This window comes from Lampetra fluviatilis, chromosome 81 (assembly GCF_964198595.1).
Source record: "Lampetra fluviatilis chromosome 81, kcLamFluv1.1, whole genome shotgun sequence".
NCBI lineage: Eukaryota > Metazoa > Chordata > Hyperoartia > Petromyzontiformes > Petromyzontidae > Lampetra > Lampetra fluviatilis.
Genome location: NC_136355.1, coordinates 1,101,065 through 1,120,030, shown reverse-complemented (window position 1 = coordinate 1,120,030; position 18,966 = coordinate 1,101,065). Strand labels below are relative to the sequence as shown.

Here is an 18,966-nt window from a genome sequence, read left to right as displayed (position 1 = left end):
GGGTTGTGGTCGCGGGTTGCTGAGGAGATGGAGTCTGCCTCAGTGGCCCGCGATCACAAATCACTATTTAACTCCATCCAAAAAGTAACCTGCAGCGACACACCTATTACCATCATTAGGGGAAAAAATGGTGATCCAATCTCCGACCCCCAGGAACAGGTTTGCAGATTTGCTGATCATTTCTGTGAGGTCCTGGGGGAGGGGAAATCCCTCAGCCAGGAAAACATGATGGCACAAAGTGGGGATAACCCTGCTGAGACTGCGGTGCCTAAAATATTGGAAGAGGTCACCCCCTGTGAGTGGCTGGCTGAGGTGCCATCTGTTGAGGAAATACTGAAGGCGATCCAGAGCCTGAGACCAGGAAAAGCACCGGGCAGAGATGATCTCCCAAGCGAAATGCTGAGGGAGGATAGGGTTTGTGCACAGACTGCCCTATATGACATCATAACAACAGTCTGGACCGCTGGACAGGTTCCGCAGGATTGGAAGGATGTCCTGGTGGTCCCCCTCTTTAAGAAGGGGGACCGCACAGACTGTAACAACTACAGGGGCACCTCACTCCTCAGTGTGCCGGGTAAGGTCCTGGCAAGGATTATTCAACATCGCCTTGCTAGGCACGCTGAGGAGAGGCTTGCGGAGCCCCAATGCGGTTTCAGGAAAGGGCAGTTCTGCACAGATGCCATATTTTCTGTCCGTCTGCTACAGCAGAAGTGTAGAGAATTTCAACAAGAACTACATCTCTGTTTTATTGACCTGGTCAAGGCCTATGATACCATCAGTAGGCCTGGGCTCTCAGTTGTTCTTCATGCTTTCGGAGTCCCTAACCCTCTGCTCACGATCATTAAGGACCCTCATTAAGGTGAGCGGGCCCGGGTTAAACTACGTGGCCGGGAGTCAGAGCATTTCCCTGTACACCTTGGGGTGCGACAGGGATGTCCTCTGGCTCCCACATTATTTAACATCTATTTTGACCACGTAGTTCGTGAGGGAGAGGATTTAGGGGGAGAACCGGAAGTGATCTGGGAGTTGAGAAGGAGTGGAAACAGGAGGAGGCCACGCTGGGCAGTGGCGAGAGGGTGGCGCGATTGCCACGTGGTGGAAGGCCACGGCACCGTCGGCCAGCGGTGTACGTGGGGCACAGCAGAGCTAGTGGAGTGTGGGAAGCCAGCCGGGCGTGAAGAGCTGGCAGAGTGTGCGGGGCACACAGAGCAGCAGTGTGGATGCAGAGCGGAGCAGCGGTGTGGCTGCAGACGGAGCAGCGGTGTAGCTGCGGAGCGGAGCAGCAGTGTGGCTGCAGGGTGTACGGTGGAGGAGGTGCGGGTCTGAGCGAGGACGCCGTAGGGGCGAGAGAGAGAGACAAGAACCCGAATAAAGGACAACGGAGATCTACACTGTTGAAGAGTCTTTTATTACATTAGTGTCGGAAGTGAAACGGCATGTCAAAACAGCTCAGAAGAAAGAACGTCCCTGCACCGTCTTCTGCACCATCTTCTGACGACGATCTTCCTCCGGTGGTGGCGCTACCGACGATGGAGGGAGGAGGCGACACAGGGACGAGCGACGCGCCGGGGGTGCAGGACGTTGCCGGCTCAGCAGGTCCGTCCGCGTTGGTGGACGCCGACGGAGGATGGCGACACGCGGCGGCCCAACTTGAGTCGCTGAAGGCTGTTTTAACGCAGTTATACACCCTTGTGACGCCCACGACGAGTTCGGGGAGGCCAAGTGGGGACCATCCGACTGGGGCCTTGCCGACGCAGTCGGCCCTCTCCGACACACGGCACGAAACCGCCATCTTGGGCGTGGCTGGGGAGGAACGGCGGGAAGCCGCCATCTTGCGTCCTCCACCGCGGGGAGCCGCAATTTTGAACACGTTGCGGAGTGACGCCATCTTGTCGCTGCCGCTCGAATCATCATCGACGGAAGACGGCGGAGCAGGGACCTGCAGCCATCGTCTAACAACTGTGAAAGAGTTCTCCATCGGCGGAGATTGGAGCGCATTCGCTTGCCGTTTTCAAGCGGCTGTACGATCCGCGAAATGGACGGACGCGGAAGCATTGGAGGTTCTGCCAACACTTCTTGACGACGAGCCCGTCAGGTTCTTCCGCTCCATCAAGGCCGAAAAGAAGAGGACGCTACAGGGGGTGTTCGAAGAAATGGCGGAGGCGTATGAACCCCCGGACGATGCTCATCCTAGGTTCGTGCAGCGACAACGGGCACCTGAAGAATCGCCGGTGGCATTCCAGGGTGCCGTGATGGAGCTGGCTATGACCGCGTATCCGGAGATGGAGCCCGATTTGTTGGGACCCCTGATATTGGGGAAGATGTTGGAGTTATCCAGGGACTTGGGCATCCCCATGCCGGTGTGCGGGCACGATAAGTTAACGTCCCGTGCGGCTGCTAAGTGCCTGGATGCCCAATTTAACCTTCGACGGTGGAAACAGGTGTCAGCGTGGACGGGGGGCCCCTCGGTCGAAGGCGGTGCGACAGGATGGGACCTGAAGAAGGCTGTCTACGTTCGGGACGACAGGGGTCCTGAGGTGCTGCACGGCGAACCGACTTGGCGTGTTTCCGCTGCGGCCATAAAGGCCACTTCGCCAGAGGTTGTTGGGCTCGCATTCCGCGGCCGCCCCAGCAGGAGGCCTCGACCATGGACGCGACGCGGCAGGATCATCCAGGACAGACGAACCGGCCGTGACACTGACGGATGCAGCCAATCCTGCTCCGGGTGGGCCTACCACGGCGACGGGGACACTTGACCCCGCTGCCCCTCCAACCCCACCACGGACGCGATTGCGGGAGACCCCGGCGACGGGTCTCTCTGGGGAACGGGACTTTGGTGTTGACGGGCCTCCAACAGCGGCGGGCGAACCGGAAGGGATCTGGGAGTTGAGAAGGAGTGGAAACAGGAGGAGGCCACGCTGGGCAGTGGCTAGAGGGTGGCGCGATTGCCACGTGGTGGAAGGCCACGGCACCATCGGCCAGCGGTGTACGTGGGGCACAGCAGAGCTAATGGAGTGTGGGAAGCCAGCCGGGCGTGAAGAGCTGGCAGAGTGTGCGGGGCACACAGAGCAGCAGTGTGGCTGCAGAGCGGAGCAGCGGTGTGGCTGCAGACGGAGCAGCGGTGTAGCTGCTGAGCGGAGCAGCAGTGTGGCTGCAGGGTGTACGGTGGAGGAGGTGCGGGTCTGAGCGAGGACGCCTTAGGGGCGAGAGAGAGACAAAAACCCGAATAAAGGACAACGGAGATCTACACTGTTGAAGAGTCTTTTATTACACAGATATAATGGGAGGCTGATCGATGCCCGGGTGCGATCAAGGGATGGCTCTCTATTGGTCAACCACGTTATGTATGCCGATGATTTGGTAATAGCTGCTCATTCAGAGGAGGAGTTGGAGACGCTGCTGCTGAGACTGGAGCGTGCCACTAAGAGGTGGGGCCTTACCATCAGCCCCACCAAACCTAAGCACCTGCCTGGGTATTTTGTACCATCGGACACTCCACCCCCACAACTCCAAATCGGTGATGGGGCAGGAGTGGAGAGAATGGAGATCTTAATTTTGGAGCTTTCGTGACTGCAGGAATTATTCTTTGTTTCTTTCGGTTAAGTCACGTCTAAAGATAAAATAATAAATTAAAATAATAGCGACGTTTCGATTGCAACACAAGCAATCATCATCAGGCATAAAAGAAATAGTAACAAAAATCTAACTAGAAAACTATAGACAGACATACAAGCAGACAGACATCACAACGGCACACAGAGAGAGGACACACATCGGCACAAAGAGAGGGGCCGACCCTGTGACGGTCCCTTAAACATAGAGAGGGGGGGCGGGGACGGAGAGAGGGAGGGGGCAGAGAAAACCAGCACATCAATGAGTGTACGGCAACGTACCGTTGCTGCAAACAAGATGACGACGTGGCACGGGCACGCAAGCTTGAAAACTAGGAGAAAGGCACACGAAAATTAAATAACCTAGCAAAATATCGAAATGTGATGTAATACAACACAGAGAGTCGGTTAACACACAATTAACGCATAGCCTGGTTGATTACGTATCCCAAAGATTGCTAAGTTAGAATTTTAAGTGTGAAAATTCTAAAGAGAGGACAAAGGCAGAGAGAACACATAGCCAGAGAGAGAAAAGGATAAGCTTAAAACTTCCCCGTAGAAGTGGTTCAATCTTAATTTTGGAGCTTTCGTGACTGCAGGAATTATTCTTTGTTTCTTTCGGTTAAGTCACGTCTAAAGATAAAATAATAAATTAAAATAATAGCGACGTTTCGATTGCAACACAAGCAATCATCATCAGGCATAAAAGAAGAAGAAGAGAATGGAGAGTTTCCCATACCTGGGCAGTGCGCTTATGACCGGCTCCAGTTTAACAGCAGAGGTCTCACTCCGAATCAGTCGAGCGGCAATATATTTTCATCGGTTGCGTAACGCTGTGTGGAAGCTACCTAGTCTGTCGCTCTGCACGAAGCTTCAAGTCTTCTCGGCCAGTCATTCCCTCCCTTCTCTACGCTTGTGAAACGTGGACCCCCATAATGGAGCATCTTCGCCGGTTGGAAACATTTAGGCTGGCCTGCCTACGATCCATCCTGGGTTTAACCAGGCTGGATTGTGTGAGCTCACAAATCCTTGAAAGATCTGGGCAAAGTCCCATCGGTGAGCTCCTCCGGCAGGCAAGGCTGCGTTGGCTGGGTCATGTAGCCCGCATGCCGAAACAGCTTTTGTTCGGCCGGATCGAGGGGGCTAAACAGGCGCGGCACGGGCTAGAGAAGAGATGGAGTGATGTGGTACAGGAGGACGTGGAGCTGAGTGGACTTGCCGATGACTGGTACCAGCGGTGTCAAGATCGGCCTCTGTGGAGGAGGCTCGTGAAGGACGCTACTGGGCAGTTAGAGGCAGTCGCCCTCCAGCAACAACGGAGGGCGGAGGAGCGAGGCTCACAACGAGCGGAGCACCGGATGGCTAAAGCACAGCAATTTGGCACAGTAGGGGGCACAGGTGGTGCATCAGCCAATCATCTCGGTCATCTCAGTCAGTCGACCCGTGGCACCTGGGTCTGCCCCGTGACCTCTTGCCAGCGGGCGTTCGACACTTCACGTGGCCTCAAGGTGCACATGGCCTGGCACAAGAGTCGTGGTGACGTCACCGCCACTTAGTGGCGAATGGCGGTTGTTGTTTGCGTCAATGTGTGTGAGGTCACGTATGTCTGTGTGTACATTGATGTGTGTGTAACTCCATGTGTATCTAAAGTGGATGTCTATGTGTGTGCGAGTCCATGTCTGTGTGTATAAGTCGATGTGTTTGTGTGTGAGTCGATGTGTCTGTGTAACTCCATGTGGGTGTGTCTAAAGTCGCTGTGTGTGCATGCCTCCATGTTAGTCAGTGTAAGTACATTTATTTGCGTGTCTGTAGGTCCATGTGTGCGTGTTAGTCCATGTTGTGTACTTTATTCACCTGGTCAAGGCCTATGATACCATCAGTAGGCCTGGCTCTGGGTTGTTATTCGTGCTTTCAGAGTCCCTGACCCACTGCCCACGATCTTTACGGACCTTCATGATGGTGAGCGGACCGGCTTTAAACTACGTGGTCGTGAGTCAGAGCCATTCCCTCTATACCTTGGGGTGCGACCGGGATGTCCTCTGCCTCCCACATTATTTTACATATATTTGGACCACGAAGTTCGTCAAGCCTTCAATGGCTGTACCGGAAGAATTCCCATCTGGTACAGATACAATGGGAGGCTGATCTATGCCCGGCTGTGGTCAAGGGATGGCTCCCTATTGGTCAAGCACGTTATGTATGCCCATGATCTGCTAATTGATGCTCACTCAAAGGACGAGTTGGACGCGCTGCTGCTGAACCTGGAGCTTGCCACTAAGAGGTGGGGCCTTACCACCAGCCCCACCAAACCTAAGCACCTGCCTGGGTATTTTGTACCATCGTACAATCCACCCCCACAACTCACAATTGGTGATTGGGCAGTTGTGCAGAGAGTGGAGAGTTTCCCATACCTACCCAGTGTGCTCATGACCGGCTCCGGTTTCACAGCAGAGGTCTCACTCCGAATAAGTCGTGCGGCATTATATTTTCATCGGCTGCGTAACACTGTGTGGAGCTACCTGCTCTCTCACTCCGCACGAAGCTCCAGGTCTTTTCGGCCACGTTCATTCCCTCCCTTCTCTACGCTTGCGAATCTTGGACCCCCCTAATGGAACATCTTCGCCGATAAGAAACATTTAGGCTGGCCTGCCTACGATCCATCCTGGGTTTAACCATGTGTGTGTGCGTCTAAGTCGATGTGTTTCTATGTGTGTGGGTCGATGTCTTTAAGTCGATGTGTGTTTCTGTCTGTTTCGCCCAAGCAACGCCGGGTACTTACCGCTAGTCCTACATAATACACTCGCATAATATGACTGAGACCCCCCCACCGCCTACACATTCCACAAAGAGTGACTAACCCCATATCTGCATGTCATCAACATGCTAAATTCCTGTTGATATGTAAACTCCTTTGTCAAGGTGCTCTGCTCCTCCCACCCAGCTTAAAATACACTGCCAAGCTAAGCAGTGTTCATTAGGACGCTGTCTTTCCAACAGCTCTGTTCTTCACCTGAGGACGGCTGCTTGCGTTGTGGCCTTAACGTCGTGAGAATTTAATGTTTAATTTGTATTATTTTATTATTTCCCTTCTACGTGACTTTACCAGAAGAACCAAGAATATGAAACCCTGCAGTCACGAAAGCTTTAAATCGAAATATTCAAATTACAACATATTAACAAGATATGAACATTTACTTCCATTGTGAATACACATTTGCTCAAAAATAGTACGCGCGCCCCACGCTTTCATTTAGTCAGTTACAACAAAAGTACATGAAACATATATAATGCAAAGTAATTGAACAGAAAATATGTATTCATTACTGTAGTAGGTTTTTACCCTTTTAAACTGGTACAAAACTGACACCTTTATTCAAGGCATCATGTTTACAATAACCACAACACAAGTAGTCAAAAAAGCAAACAAAAAGAAGTAACTCTGATAATCTTCTTGGTTCTTTCGGTAAAGTCACGTAGAAGGGAAGTAATAAAATAATAAAAATAAAACATAATAAAACAATTCTCACGACGTTTCGGCTACAACGCAAGCAGCCGTTTTCAGCTGAAGACGAAACGTCGTGAGAATTGTTTTATTATGTTTTATTTTTATTATTTTATTACTTCCCTTCTACGTGACTTTACCGAAAGAACCAAGAAGATGAATCCCTGCAGTCACGAAAGCTTCAGATCGAAATTCAAGGCATCATGTTTGCAATAACCACAACACAAGTAGTCAAAAAAGCAAACAAAAAGAAGCAACTCTGATAATGATAATAATATGCACTGTCCTTGAAGTTGATTGGTCCACACCCGAGACGGCTTTCTTTAGAGCCTAGTCCCCATTGGTGTTGGACCAGATGACACCAGAAGGCGTACAACTCAAACACAGTGCAATGTCAGAGTCTTGAGAGCTCGGGGTAAGCATTTACACTATGAGATCTCTTTTACCAGTGGCAAAATATAGTAGTAGGTTTTTACCCTTTTAAACTGGTACAAAACTGACACCTTTATTCAAGGCATCATGTTTGCAATAACCACAACACAAGTAGTCAAAAAAGCAAACAAAAAGAAGCAACTCTGATAATGATAATAATATGCACTGTCCTTGAAGTTGATTGGTCCACACCCGAGACGGCTTTCTTTAGAGCCTAGTCCCCATTGGTGTTGGACCAGATGACACCAGAAGGCGTACAACTCAAACACAGTGCAATGTCAGAGTCTTGAGAGCTCGGGGTAAGCATTTACACTATGAGATCTCTTTTACCAGTGGCAAAATATAGTAGTAGGTTTTTACCCTTTTAAACTGGTACAAAACTGACACCTTTATTCAAGGCATCATGTTTGCAATAACCACAACACAAGTAGTCAAAAAAGCAAAAAAAAAAAAAGCTATTTCGATTTAAAGCTTTCGTGACTGCAGGGATTCATCTTCTTGGTTCTTTCGGTAAAGTCACGTAGAAGGGAAGTAATAAAATAATAAAAAATAAAACAATAAAACAATTCTCACGACGTTTCGGCCACAACGCAAGTAGCCGTCCTCAGGCGAAGAATGAAACACCACCAAGCTTGGAGCGTATATTTAAGCTGGGTTAGAGGGGGGGAGGTGGGAAGAAGAGCGCCTAGACAAAATAATTTGCATATCAAGAGGAATTCAGCATATGGAAAATGCGTAGGAGGTGGGCGGGGGGGGGGGGTTCCAAATCAATACTATGCCCGTGCATTATGCAGGATTAGCAGCATCAAAGGGGGGGGGGGGGTAGCATTAACAAAGGAAAGGAATGTTAATAGTATGTAGCTGCAGTTACTAAACAACCACGTAAAAACTAAAGTATAAACTGCATAACAAACTAAAGTATAAACTACATAGCATCATCAGTATACTTACTATACTCTACAATAAGCTGAGTTACTAAGAGTAAGTAATACATAAAAAAATTCTACGTTGTAAAAAATTATATAATATGCTTCCATCTAAACTTTATTCTCTTACATCACACGCGTCTATACCGTACTATATACTGCCATAGACAAACACAACATTAAATTACACTATCATGAGAGATTCGTTCATGAGGCGATCCACATATACAAACACAGAGACAATTTTAACCGAGAAGATGGATTCTGGCTGAGCAATCACTGGAAGGACGTAATAAACCATTTCGATACACATTAGGGTGGGTAGAATAATACATAGTGTAATTTAATGTTGGGTTTGTCTATGGCAGTATATAGTACGGTATAGACGCGTGTGATGTAAGAGAATAAAGTTTAGATGGAAGCATATTATATAATTTTTTACGTAGAATTTTTTATGTATTACTTACTGTTAGTAACTCAGCTTATTGTAGAGTATAGTAAGTATACTGATGATGCTATGTAGTTTATACTTTAGTTTTTACGTGGTTGTTTAGTAACTGCAGCTACATACTATTAACATTCCTTTCCTTTGTTAATGCTACCCCCCCCCCCCCTTTGATGCTGCTAATCCTGCATAATGCACGGGCATAGTATTGATTTGGAACCCCCCCCCCCGCCCACCTCCTACGCATTTTCCATATGCTGAATTCCTCTTGATATGCAAATTATTTTGTCTAGGCGCTCTTCTTCCCACCTCCCCCCCTCTAACCCAGCTTAAATATATGCTCCAAGCTTGGTGGTGTTTCATTCTTCGACTGAGGACGGCTACTTGCGTTGTGGCCGAAACGTCGTGAGAATTGTTTTATTATGTTTTATTTTTATTATTTTATTACTTCCCTTCTACGTGACTTTACAAAAAGAAGCAACTCTGATAATGATAATAATATGCACTGTCCTTGAAGTTGATTGGTCCACACCCGAGACGGCTTTCTTTAGAGCCTAGTCCCCATTGGTGTTGGACCAGATGACACCAGAAGGCGTACAACTCAAACACAGTGCAATATCAGAGTCTTGAGAGCTTGGGGTAAGCATTTACACTATGAGATCTCTTTTACCAGTGGCAAAATATAGTAGTAGGTTTTTACCCTTTTAAACTGGTACAAAACTGACACCTTTATTCAAGGCATCATGTTTGCAATAACCACAACACAAGTAGTCAAAAAAGCAAACAAAAAGAAGCAACTCTGATAATGATAATAATATGCACTGTCCTTGAAGTTGATTGGTCCACACCCGAGACGGCTTTCTTTAGAGCCTAGTCCCCATTGGTGTTGGACCAGATGACACCAGAAGGCGTACAACTCAAACACAGTGCAATGTCAGAGTCTTGAGAGCTCGGGGTAAGCATTTACACTATGAGATCTCTTTTACCAGTGGCAAAATATAGTAGTAGGTTTTTACCCTTTTAAACTGGTACAAAACTGACACCTTTATTCAAGGCATCATGTTTGCAATAACCACAACACAAGTAGTCAAAAAAGCAAAAAAAAAAAAAGCTATTTCGATTTAAAGCTTTCGTGACTGCAGGGATTCATCTTCTTGGTTCTTTCGGTAAAGTCACGTAGAAGGGAAGTAATAAAATAATAAAAAATAAAACAATAAAACAATTCTCACGACGTTTCGGCCACAACGCAAGTAGCCGTCCTCAGGCGAAGAATGAAACACCACCAAGCTTGGAGCGTATATTTAAGCTGGGTTAGAGGGGGGGAGGTGGGAAGAAGAGCGCCTAGACAAAATAATTTGCATATCAAGAGGAATTCAGCATATGGAAAATGCGTAGGAGGTGGGCGGGGGGGGGGGGTTCCAAATCAATACTATGCCCGTGCATTATGCAGGATTAGCAGCATCAAAGGGGGGGGGGGGGTAGCATTAACAAAGGAAAGGAATGTTAATAGTATGTAGCTGCAGTTACTAAACAACCACGTAAAAACTAAAGTATAAACTGCATAACAAACTAAAGTATAAACTACATAGCATCATCAGTATACTTACTATACTCTACAATAAGCTGAGTTACTAAGAGTAAGTAATACATAAAAAAATTCTACGTTGTAAAAAATTATATAATATGCTTCCATCTAAACTTTATTCTCTTACATCACACGCGTCTATACCGTACTATATACTGCCATAGACAAACACAACATTAAATTACACTATCATGAGAGATTCGTTCATGAGGCGATCCACATATACAAACACAGAGACAATTTTAACCGAGAAGATGGATTCTGGCTGAGCAATCACTGGAAGGACGTAATAAACCATTTCGATACACATTAGGGTGGGTAGAATAATACATAGTGTAATTTAATGTTGGGTTTGTCTATGGCAGTATATAGTACGGTATAGACGCGTGTGATGTAAGAGAATAAAGTTTAGATGGAAGCATATTATATAATTTTTTACGTAGAATTTTTTATGTATTACTTACTGTTAGTAACTCAGCTTATTGTAGAGTATAGTAAGTATACTGATGATGCTATGTAGTTTATACTTTAGTTTTTACGTGGTTGTTTAGTAACTGCAGCTACATACTATTAACATTCCTTTCCTTTGTTAATGCTACCCCCCCCCCCCTTTGATGCTGCTAATCCTGCATAATGCACGGGCATAGTATTGATTTGGAACCCCCCCCCCGCCCACCTCCTACGCATTTTCCATATGCTGAATTCCTCTTGATATGCAAATTATTTTGTCTAGGCGCTCTTCTTCCCACCTCCCCCCCTCTAACCCAGCTTAAATATATGCTCCAAGCTTGGTGGTGTTTCATTCTTCGACTGAGGACGGCTACTTGCGTTGTGGCCGAAACGTCGTGAGAATTGTTTTATTATGTTTTATTTTTATTATTTTATTACTTCCCTTCTACGTGACTTTACAAAAAGAAGCAACTCTGATAATGATAATAATATGCACTGTCCTTGAAGTTGATTGGTCCACACCCGAGACGGCTTTCTTTAGAGCCTAGTCCCCATTGGTGTTGGACCAGATGACACCAGAAGGCGTACAACTCAAACACAGTGCAATATCAGAGTCTTGAGAGCTTGGGGTAAGCATTTACACTATGAGATCTCTTTTACCAGTGGCAAAATATAGTAGTAGGTTTTTACCCTTTTAAACTGGTACAAAACTGACACCTTTATTCAAGGCGTCATGTTTGCAATAACCACAACACAAGAATTCAAAAAAGCAAACAAAAAGAAGCAACTCTGATAATGATAATAATATGCACTGTCCTTGAAGTTGATTGGTCCACACCCGAGACGGCTTTCTTTAGAGCCTAGTCCCCATTGGTGTTGGACCAGATGACACCAGAAGGCGTACAACTCAAACACAGGTCAATATCAGAGTCTTGAGAGCTCGTGTTGCACAAACATCTGCAGTCACATGAATACAAGGGCATTGCTCATTCATACCACGCAATCGATCTGTCCAGACATCCCATATTCTATACGTGACCCCGATACACGCAACTTGTTACATCGAGACTCACAATCGGTTGATGGGTAATCATTCGTTCATAATGCTAAATAATGTTTTCAATGCCATCAGATTTACAGAATCCGAAGAACCAGAAGTATATTTTCCGAGCAAACCCCATTGAGAAGAGATTTGTTTTAAGGGCGACTCGGGCCAGTAAGTAACATCAAAGCATTCCACCCAATTACAGATAAAACAAAGATATGTAATAATAGTAATTATGATGTAAAATAGCATTCACACTTAAACGTTGGTGATTTTAAAAGAGAGTCAGTTTGAATGAGGACAGAAGATGACCGGATGGAGATTCCAAGAGACGAAACTTCTTAGGTGGTTCCCAAGGCTTTGGGGTAGCTACGTTAAATGAAAGGTAACCTCTGAGTGGATGACGCCAAAAGCTGCACGTATTGTTGTAATGAGATGCCTGTAAATAAGGTGACCTCATTGGGAATTCTTTCAGACCTTTCCAGACCCCACTTCAAACGTGCTGGGCCCTCTTACTCTGCTTTGTCCAAAAACTTTGAAGTTAAATTTGCCCCTTGAGAGCCTGAACAGACTTTAAAGACAAGTGTGGCAGCGAGCACCGATGAAGGCCGGCACGGTACACGAGGGGGTGGGTGGTCAGCACCATGCCCGTCCGCCTTTATCTTCCCAGTGGTGTTTAGGCACCACACCAGGTACTCATTTGAGGCTGAGTTGACCTTGGGGAGGCCCAGGACCAATTCAGATAATTGTCACCGATGTCGACCGTGAACGGGAATCAAACTCGGGTTCCCGCGCTCGTAAGACAGCACACTAACCACTGCATGATCCCTCCGCCAAAAACTCCACCCACACCTCCACATCCACAACCTCCTGTGGGTCGCCTCGCCCTCCCTCAGAGTCCGAATGCTCCTCCTGCTTGACGCTGCCTCCATTCACCTGGAGGTCGGGGCCTGGAGTTGAGTCTTCATCTTCACATTCCACCTTCACTTCTTCACATTCCATCTTCACATTTTCACATTCCACCTTCACCTCTTCACATTCCCCCTTCACTTCTTCCCATTCAACCTTCACTGATGGCCACGTTGCTAAACTCGGGTTGTCTTTTGGATCTTGTTGAATGCGAGATGGGGTCGATTCCACCTCCTTCTCCACATGGATCTTCTCATGCCTATTTCGGTTGACTAACCGTGTGAATAACTTCCCACACACAGTGCACTTGAAGGGCTTCTCATCTGTGTGTTTTCTCTGGTGAATGTTAAGATATCCTGACCTTGTAAACGCTTTACCACACACAGTGCACTTGAAGGGCCTCTCGCCAGTGTGTGTTATCTGGTGAAATTGGAGATGTGATAACTGTCTAAATGTCTTCTCACACAAAGTGCACTTGAAGGGCTTCTCGCCTGTGTGTTGTCTCTGGTGAATGGTAAGACATCTTGAGCGTGTAAATGCTTTACCACACACAGTGCACTTGAAGGGCTTCTCGCCTGTGTGTTTTCTCTGGTGAAATTGGAGATGTGATAACTGTCTAAATGTCTTCTCACACAAAGTGCACTTGAAGGGCTTCTCGCCTGTGTGTTGTCTCTGGTGAATGGTAAGACATCTTGAGCGTGTAAATGCTTTACCACACACAGTGCACTTGAAGGGCTTCTCGCCTGTGTGTTGTCTCTGGTGAATGTTAAGAGATCCTGACTGTGTAAACGCTTTACCACAAACAGTGCACTTGAAGGGCTTCTCGCCAGTGTGTGTTATCTGGTGAATTTGGAGATGTGATGACTGTCTAAATGTCTTCTCACACAAAGTGCACTTGAAGGGCTTATCACTTGAGTGTGTTTTCTGATGTTGAAACAAAATTCCTGAAGTTCCAAATGCCTTTCCACACACAGTGCATTTGAAGGGTTTTTCGCCTGTGTGTGTTTTCTGGTGAGCGTTAAGAGATCCTGACTGTGGAAACGCTTTACCACAGACAGTGCACTTAAAGGGCTTCTCTCCTGTGTGTTGTCTCTGGTGAGTTCTAAGTAGTGGTGAACGTCGAAATACCTTCTCGCATATAGTACACTTGAAGGTCTTCTTGGCCATGTGTAATTTGTCGTTGAAATTAATGTGTCCAGTGTGGCTCATGTCGTATGGACACTGCTCGCATTGATTCCTTCTACCACTGGGCTGTCTTGAGTCTCTGCTTCATGTCATTCAACCTACACATTACACACAAAATATATATAACCAATATACATGATACACATTATAGAACACCTCCACATTATACACATCTACACCTTACACAATATACACATGCGTTACATACTGACACACAGTACACCCAGGGGACATGAGATGCACACCTTACACAAAATATACACAGAATATACACGCACACGTAGTATTATTCACGATGTACTTACAAAAAAAATCAGCGGACTATCTGCTGGATCTCCTCAGTTTCGAAGAACAAATATGACCTAAGGTCTTTGCTCATTTACCAGCTTCACATTCCTTATTGCCGTACAAATACTGGAGGAAGGGCCTTTTCTATTGATGCCCCCAGGGTCTGGAATGCTATCGCCAATAAATTGCAACTTGCCTGTGAGATCTTCACTCAAAACTGCTCTAGAGGAGATGTACACCCCTAGCTGCCACTGCTATTCAGAATGGCCTGAAATCAAATGTATCATTCCGGATAACCGCAACAAAGTATGATCTTGAGTTTTGATTATAGTGTGCTGATCTGTAAAGGTGTATTGATTTTGATTCTGCTACTGATACTCCTGCTGTTATGGAGTGACTCATGCAGCAAACTATGGCTGCAAAGTTTGGTCGTACATGTTATGTATATCGTTTATTGTTAAATTTGATTCAGTTCCTATGATCACTGTTACATTGTTTTTATAGCTTTATTTTGGTGATTTTGAAAACGTTTTGGTTTAGCCATGTTTGTTTGTTGTAGCACAGAGTTAGGCTGATAACTTTAATCTAAATTGTTTGACTTGCATCCCACCGGGATTTTTGCACACAGCGTTGAAATACAGTGTTTTTTCTTGAAGACTTTGCTCTTTTTTCCAGGATTTTTCTGTTGCATGTAGTCACTTTTAGATGTTTCTTGTTCATGTTTTTGTTTTGTTGCGGTTGCACCCATAGCTCACAGGGTTATACCTAATAAATGAAACTAAACTAAATGAAACACCCAGCCGAACAGACACTTAGGCATGCGGTGGCTGGGAATGCGGGCGACATAACCCAGCTAATGCACTCACTTGCCAGGAGAGCTCACAGATTTTTTTTAAAACCATTAAATATTTTTATCACACCAGGTAAAGTGCACTGAGCAATAGATCTCTTTTTCAGAAATGACCTGGCCACAAATGATAGCTCAACGAAGTGGCTTATCATCACGTGGACATTTTTAGCAGCCAAATATTCTAAAAGTATTTTCTAAATGTCAGGGTCCGGATTGAACCGATGAAGTCCTGTATACCAGGTGATGTAGTTAACATCTCACCATTGTGGCACCACTGATGGGACTTTGTCCAGATCTTGCAATGATCCCTGAACTTACACAAACCAGTGTGGTTAAACCCAGGATGGATCGTAGACAGGCTAGCCTGAATATTACAAACTGGTGCAGATGTTCAGTTAGAGGGGGCTCCACATTTTGCAAGGGAGGGCATGACTGTATCCGAGAAGACCTGAAGCTTCGTGTGGAGTGACAGGCGAGGTAGCTGCCATGCAGAATTAGGCAGTCGCTTAAATGAAAATGCTGTCCGACTGATTCAGAGTGAGACCTCTGCTGTCAAACCGGTGCTGGACATAAGCACACTGCCCAGGTATGGGAAACTCTCCAACATCTCATCAACTGCTACACCACCAATAGGGTGCTGAGGGGGTAGAGTCTTTGATGACACAAAATACCCAGGCAGGTGCTTAGTTTTGGTGGGGCTGATAGTAAGACCCCACCTCTTTGTGACACACTCCAGGTTCAGCAGCGGCGCCTCCAACTCCTCCTCTGAGTGAGCAGCAATCACCAGATCATCAGCAAACATAAGGGGCCGTCCATAGATGACATCACACACCTAGGGGGGGGAGTAGGGTCAGACATTTGTGACGATGTGTGACGGGGGGAGGGGGGGGTTTGAGAAATGTGATGCGACGTCAAAATGCGCAACTTTAAATAAATATAAACAAGCGAATTGTTATAACACTAATTTTGATTAATTTTCATTAACAGGTCCCTGCGGGGTGGGCTGGTAGGAACAAATAAGCAAAGAATATAAAGATAATCTATTATTACACTTGTTTAGCCAGGAAAGCCTCACTGAGTCTAAAGGTTTTTGTAGGGTCATGCCAAGTGTTTGCAGTAGGGGGCGATGTTGCTACACCTAATCAGACATCGGACGGAAGGACGGACGGACGATATAATCTATTGTAGGCTGGTTCACTTCGTTCCTACCAGTATAACTATTTGATTATTTAAATGTACTAAGCTCACCTTTTATTTATTCCATGAAGGAGCATTTTGCTTCTTCATGGTAGAATGGAGAAGCATAAATTTTGTAAAAATTTAAAATGATTGTTATTAAAAAAATTATTTGTAATGATTCTACCAGGGCATTTCATTCTGTGGAATGAATATGTGATTGTTATAATTGTACTCTCCATTTTGCTTCGTTCTACTACAAAGTTTCAAGTATTTTTTTATACTTATAATTACTTTTAATATTTTATAATTATAATATAATTTCAATATAATATTCTGAACATTTGCAGTTTTAGTTACGCGTTGAATATTTTCAAGTGAATTTTATGCTAAATTTCAGCTCTCCAACGGTTCCTTTTTAATACGTATTTATCCTACATCAGAGTGCAGCTCCACATTAAATACGCACTACAGTGACAATAGTTTAAAGTGATTTGAAGCATGTTTTTTTTCAAAATGGAAATATTGTTTTGGGGGGGGGGGGGCAGAGCTTCGTGACGTCATATTTGAGGGGGGTCTGACTTTTTGTGACGCCATGTGACAAGGGGGGGGAGGGGGGTAAAAAATCGGCCAAAATCGCGTGACGTCATTTATGGACGGCCCCTAACATGGTTGATGACCAATAAGGAGCCATCCCTCGACTGCACCTGGACATCGATCACATGCAGTACACCCAGTAGCTATACATACATATGACACACAATATATATAAACACATACACACACCAATAACCTATTTGACACTGTTGTGACATCACCACGTGCTTGTGCCAGGCACTGTGCACTTTAAGGCCATGTGAATTGTTGAATGCATGCTGGCTGGTCACAAGACAGACCCAGATACAATGGGTTGACTGAGATTATTGGCAAATGCATCACCTGTGTCCTCTACTGTGCCAGCTCGATGTCTTTTAGCCACCCGGCACTCCTCTCAAATGTAGAGAGCGTCGCTCCTCTGCCCTCCGTTGTTGCTGGAGGGCGACTGCCTCCAACTGTCCAGTAGCGTCCTTCACGAGCCTCCTCCTCCAGAGGCCGATCTTGACACCCCTGGTACCAGTCGTGAGCAAATTCACTCAGCTACACATCCTCCTGTATCACATCACTCACACATCGTCCTGTATAATATCTCATCTTTAGCCCATGACACACCCGTTTAGGCTCCTGTATATAACTTAACAAAAGCTGCTTGGGCATGCAGTGGCTGGGCATACGGGGCACATGACCCAGCCGACGCAGCCTCGCCTGTTGGAGGAGTTCACCGTTGGGACTGTCCAGATCTTTCAAGGATTTGCGAGCTCCTCACATAAAGCAGCCTGCTTCAATCTAGGCGAAATCGAAGGCAGCGGCGGTAGTAACGTGGGCGGTAGTAACGTGGGCAGCAGTAGCAGCTGTTGAAAGTTATCACTTATGGCCTACAAGAACCTTGATCCGTCCCTGCAGCAACCACCACAACTACGAGCACTAAAACCACAACCAAAACAACAATTACGACCACAATTACGACGACCGCAACTACAACCATCACAACTACGACCACCACAACCACCACCTCCACAACCACTACAACCACTACAACCACCACAACCACCACAACCAGCACCACCACAACAACCACCACAACAACGACCACCACAACTACGACCACAACAACTACAACCACCACAACTACAACCACCACAACTACGACCACCACAACTGCAACCACCACCACAACTACAACCACCACAACTACCACAAAAACTACGACCACCACAACCACCACAACAACCACGACCACCACAACTACGACCACCACAACCACCACAACAACCACGACCACCACAACTACAAACACCACAACCACCACCAAAACTACGACCACCACAACCACCACCACAACCACGACCACAACAACTACGACCACCACAACATAACCACCACAACTACGACAACTACGACCACCACAACCACCACAACTACTACAACCACCACAACTACGACCACAACAAAACCACCACATCCACGACCACCACAACCACCACCACAACCACCACAACACAACCACCACAACAACTACGATGTCAACACCTCTGCTCAGAGACCCACGGAGACGACTCACCAGCGTCACTTCCTGGTTCAGGGGTCATCTCGTGACGTCATCGAGCGCGAGACGGGCTCAGTGTGAGTGGCGGGGGATGAGTGGCATGGGGGGAAGAGGGGCGGGGGGGGAGGGGCGGGGGGGGAGAGGGCGGGGCGTATCAAGCGCGTGCATTGTGTGGGCAACAAAGAAGGAGTTTCTAAAGAACTGCAAACGCCCTACTACCATATAATACACCTGTGTGAAGAAACTAAAATATAAACTACATCAATATATCTTCTTGGTTCTTTCGGTAAAGTCACATAGAATGGAAATAATAAAATAATAATAAACATAATAAAATAGATTATTATATTATTTTATATTATATTATTTTATTATCCGTATGGGTAGCTTTATATTATTTTATTATGTTTTATTTTATT

At 46.2% G+C, this 18,966-nt stretch overlaps 1 protein-coding gene across 5 annotated transcripts; it reads right to left on the bottom strand.

Moving 5' to 3' along the window:
• Positions 1-1,046: 1,046 nt before the first annotated feature.
• Positions 1,047-18,583, bottom strand: LOC144953729 (uncharacterized). 5 transcript variants are annotated; one of them, XR_013640885.1, is made up of 4 exons: positions 18,532-18,572; positions 17,344-17,511; positions 15,945-16,060; positions 1,047-3,809 (listed from the first exon to the last, which is right to left on the bottom strand). XR_013640885.1 is itself a non-coding variant. In XM_078884305.1 (4 exons), the coding sequence occupies exon 4, from the start codon at positions 14,112-14,114 to the stop codon at positions 12,807-12,809; it is 1,308 nt and encodes a 435-aa protein (XP_078740431.1). In that variant the 5' UTR covers positions 14,115-14,188; positions 15,945-16,060; positions 17,344-17,511; positions 18,563-18,583; the 3' UTR covers positions 11,276-12,806. The 5 variants fall into 5 exon arrangements, 3 of the variants coding, with proteins under 3 accessions (XP_078740431.1, XP_078740430.1, XP_078740432.1); XR_013640886.1 differs by having other exon boundaries at positions 1,047-3,797; XM_078884305.1 differs by lacking the exon at positions 1,047-3,809 and adding an exon at positions 11,276-14,188 and having other exon boundaries at positions 18,563-18,583.
• Between the last annotated feature and the right edge of the window lie 383 nt (positions 18,584-18,966).

What these genes read in the sequence shown, in the direction of transcription:
- LOC144953729 (XM_078884305.1), bottom strand. Translation starts at nt 14,114, where the DNA reads ATGAGCCACACTGGACACATTAATTTCAACGACAAATTACACATGGCC.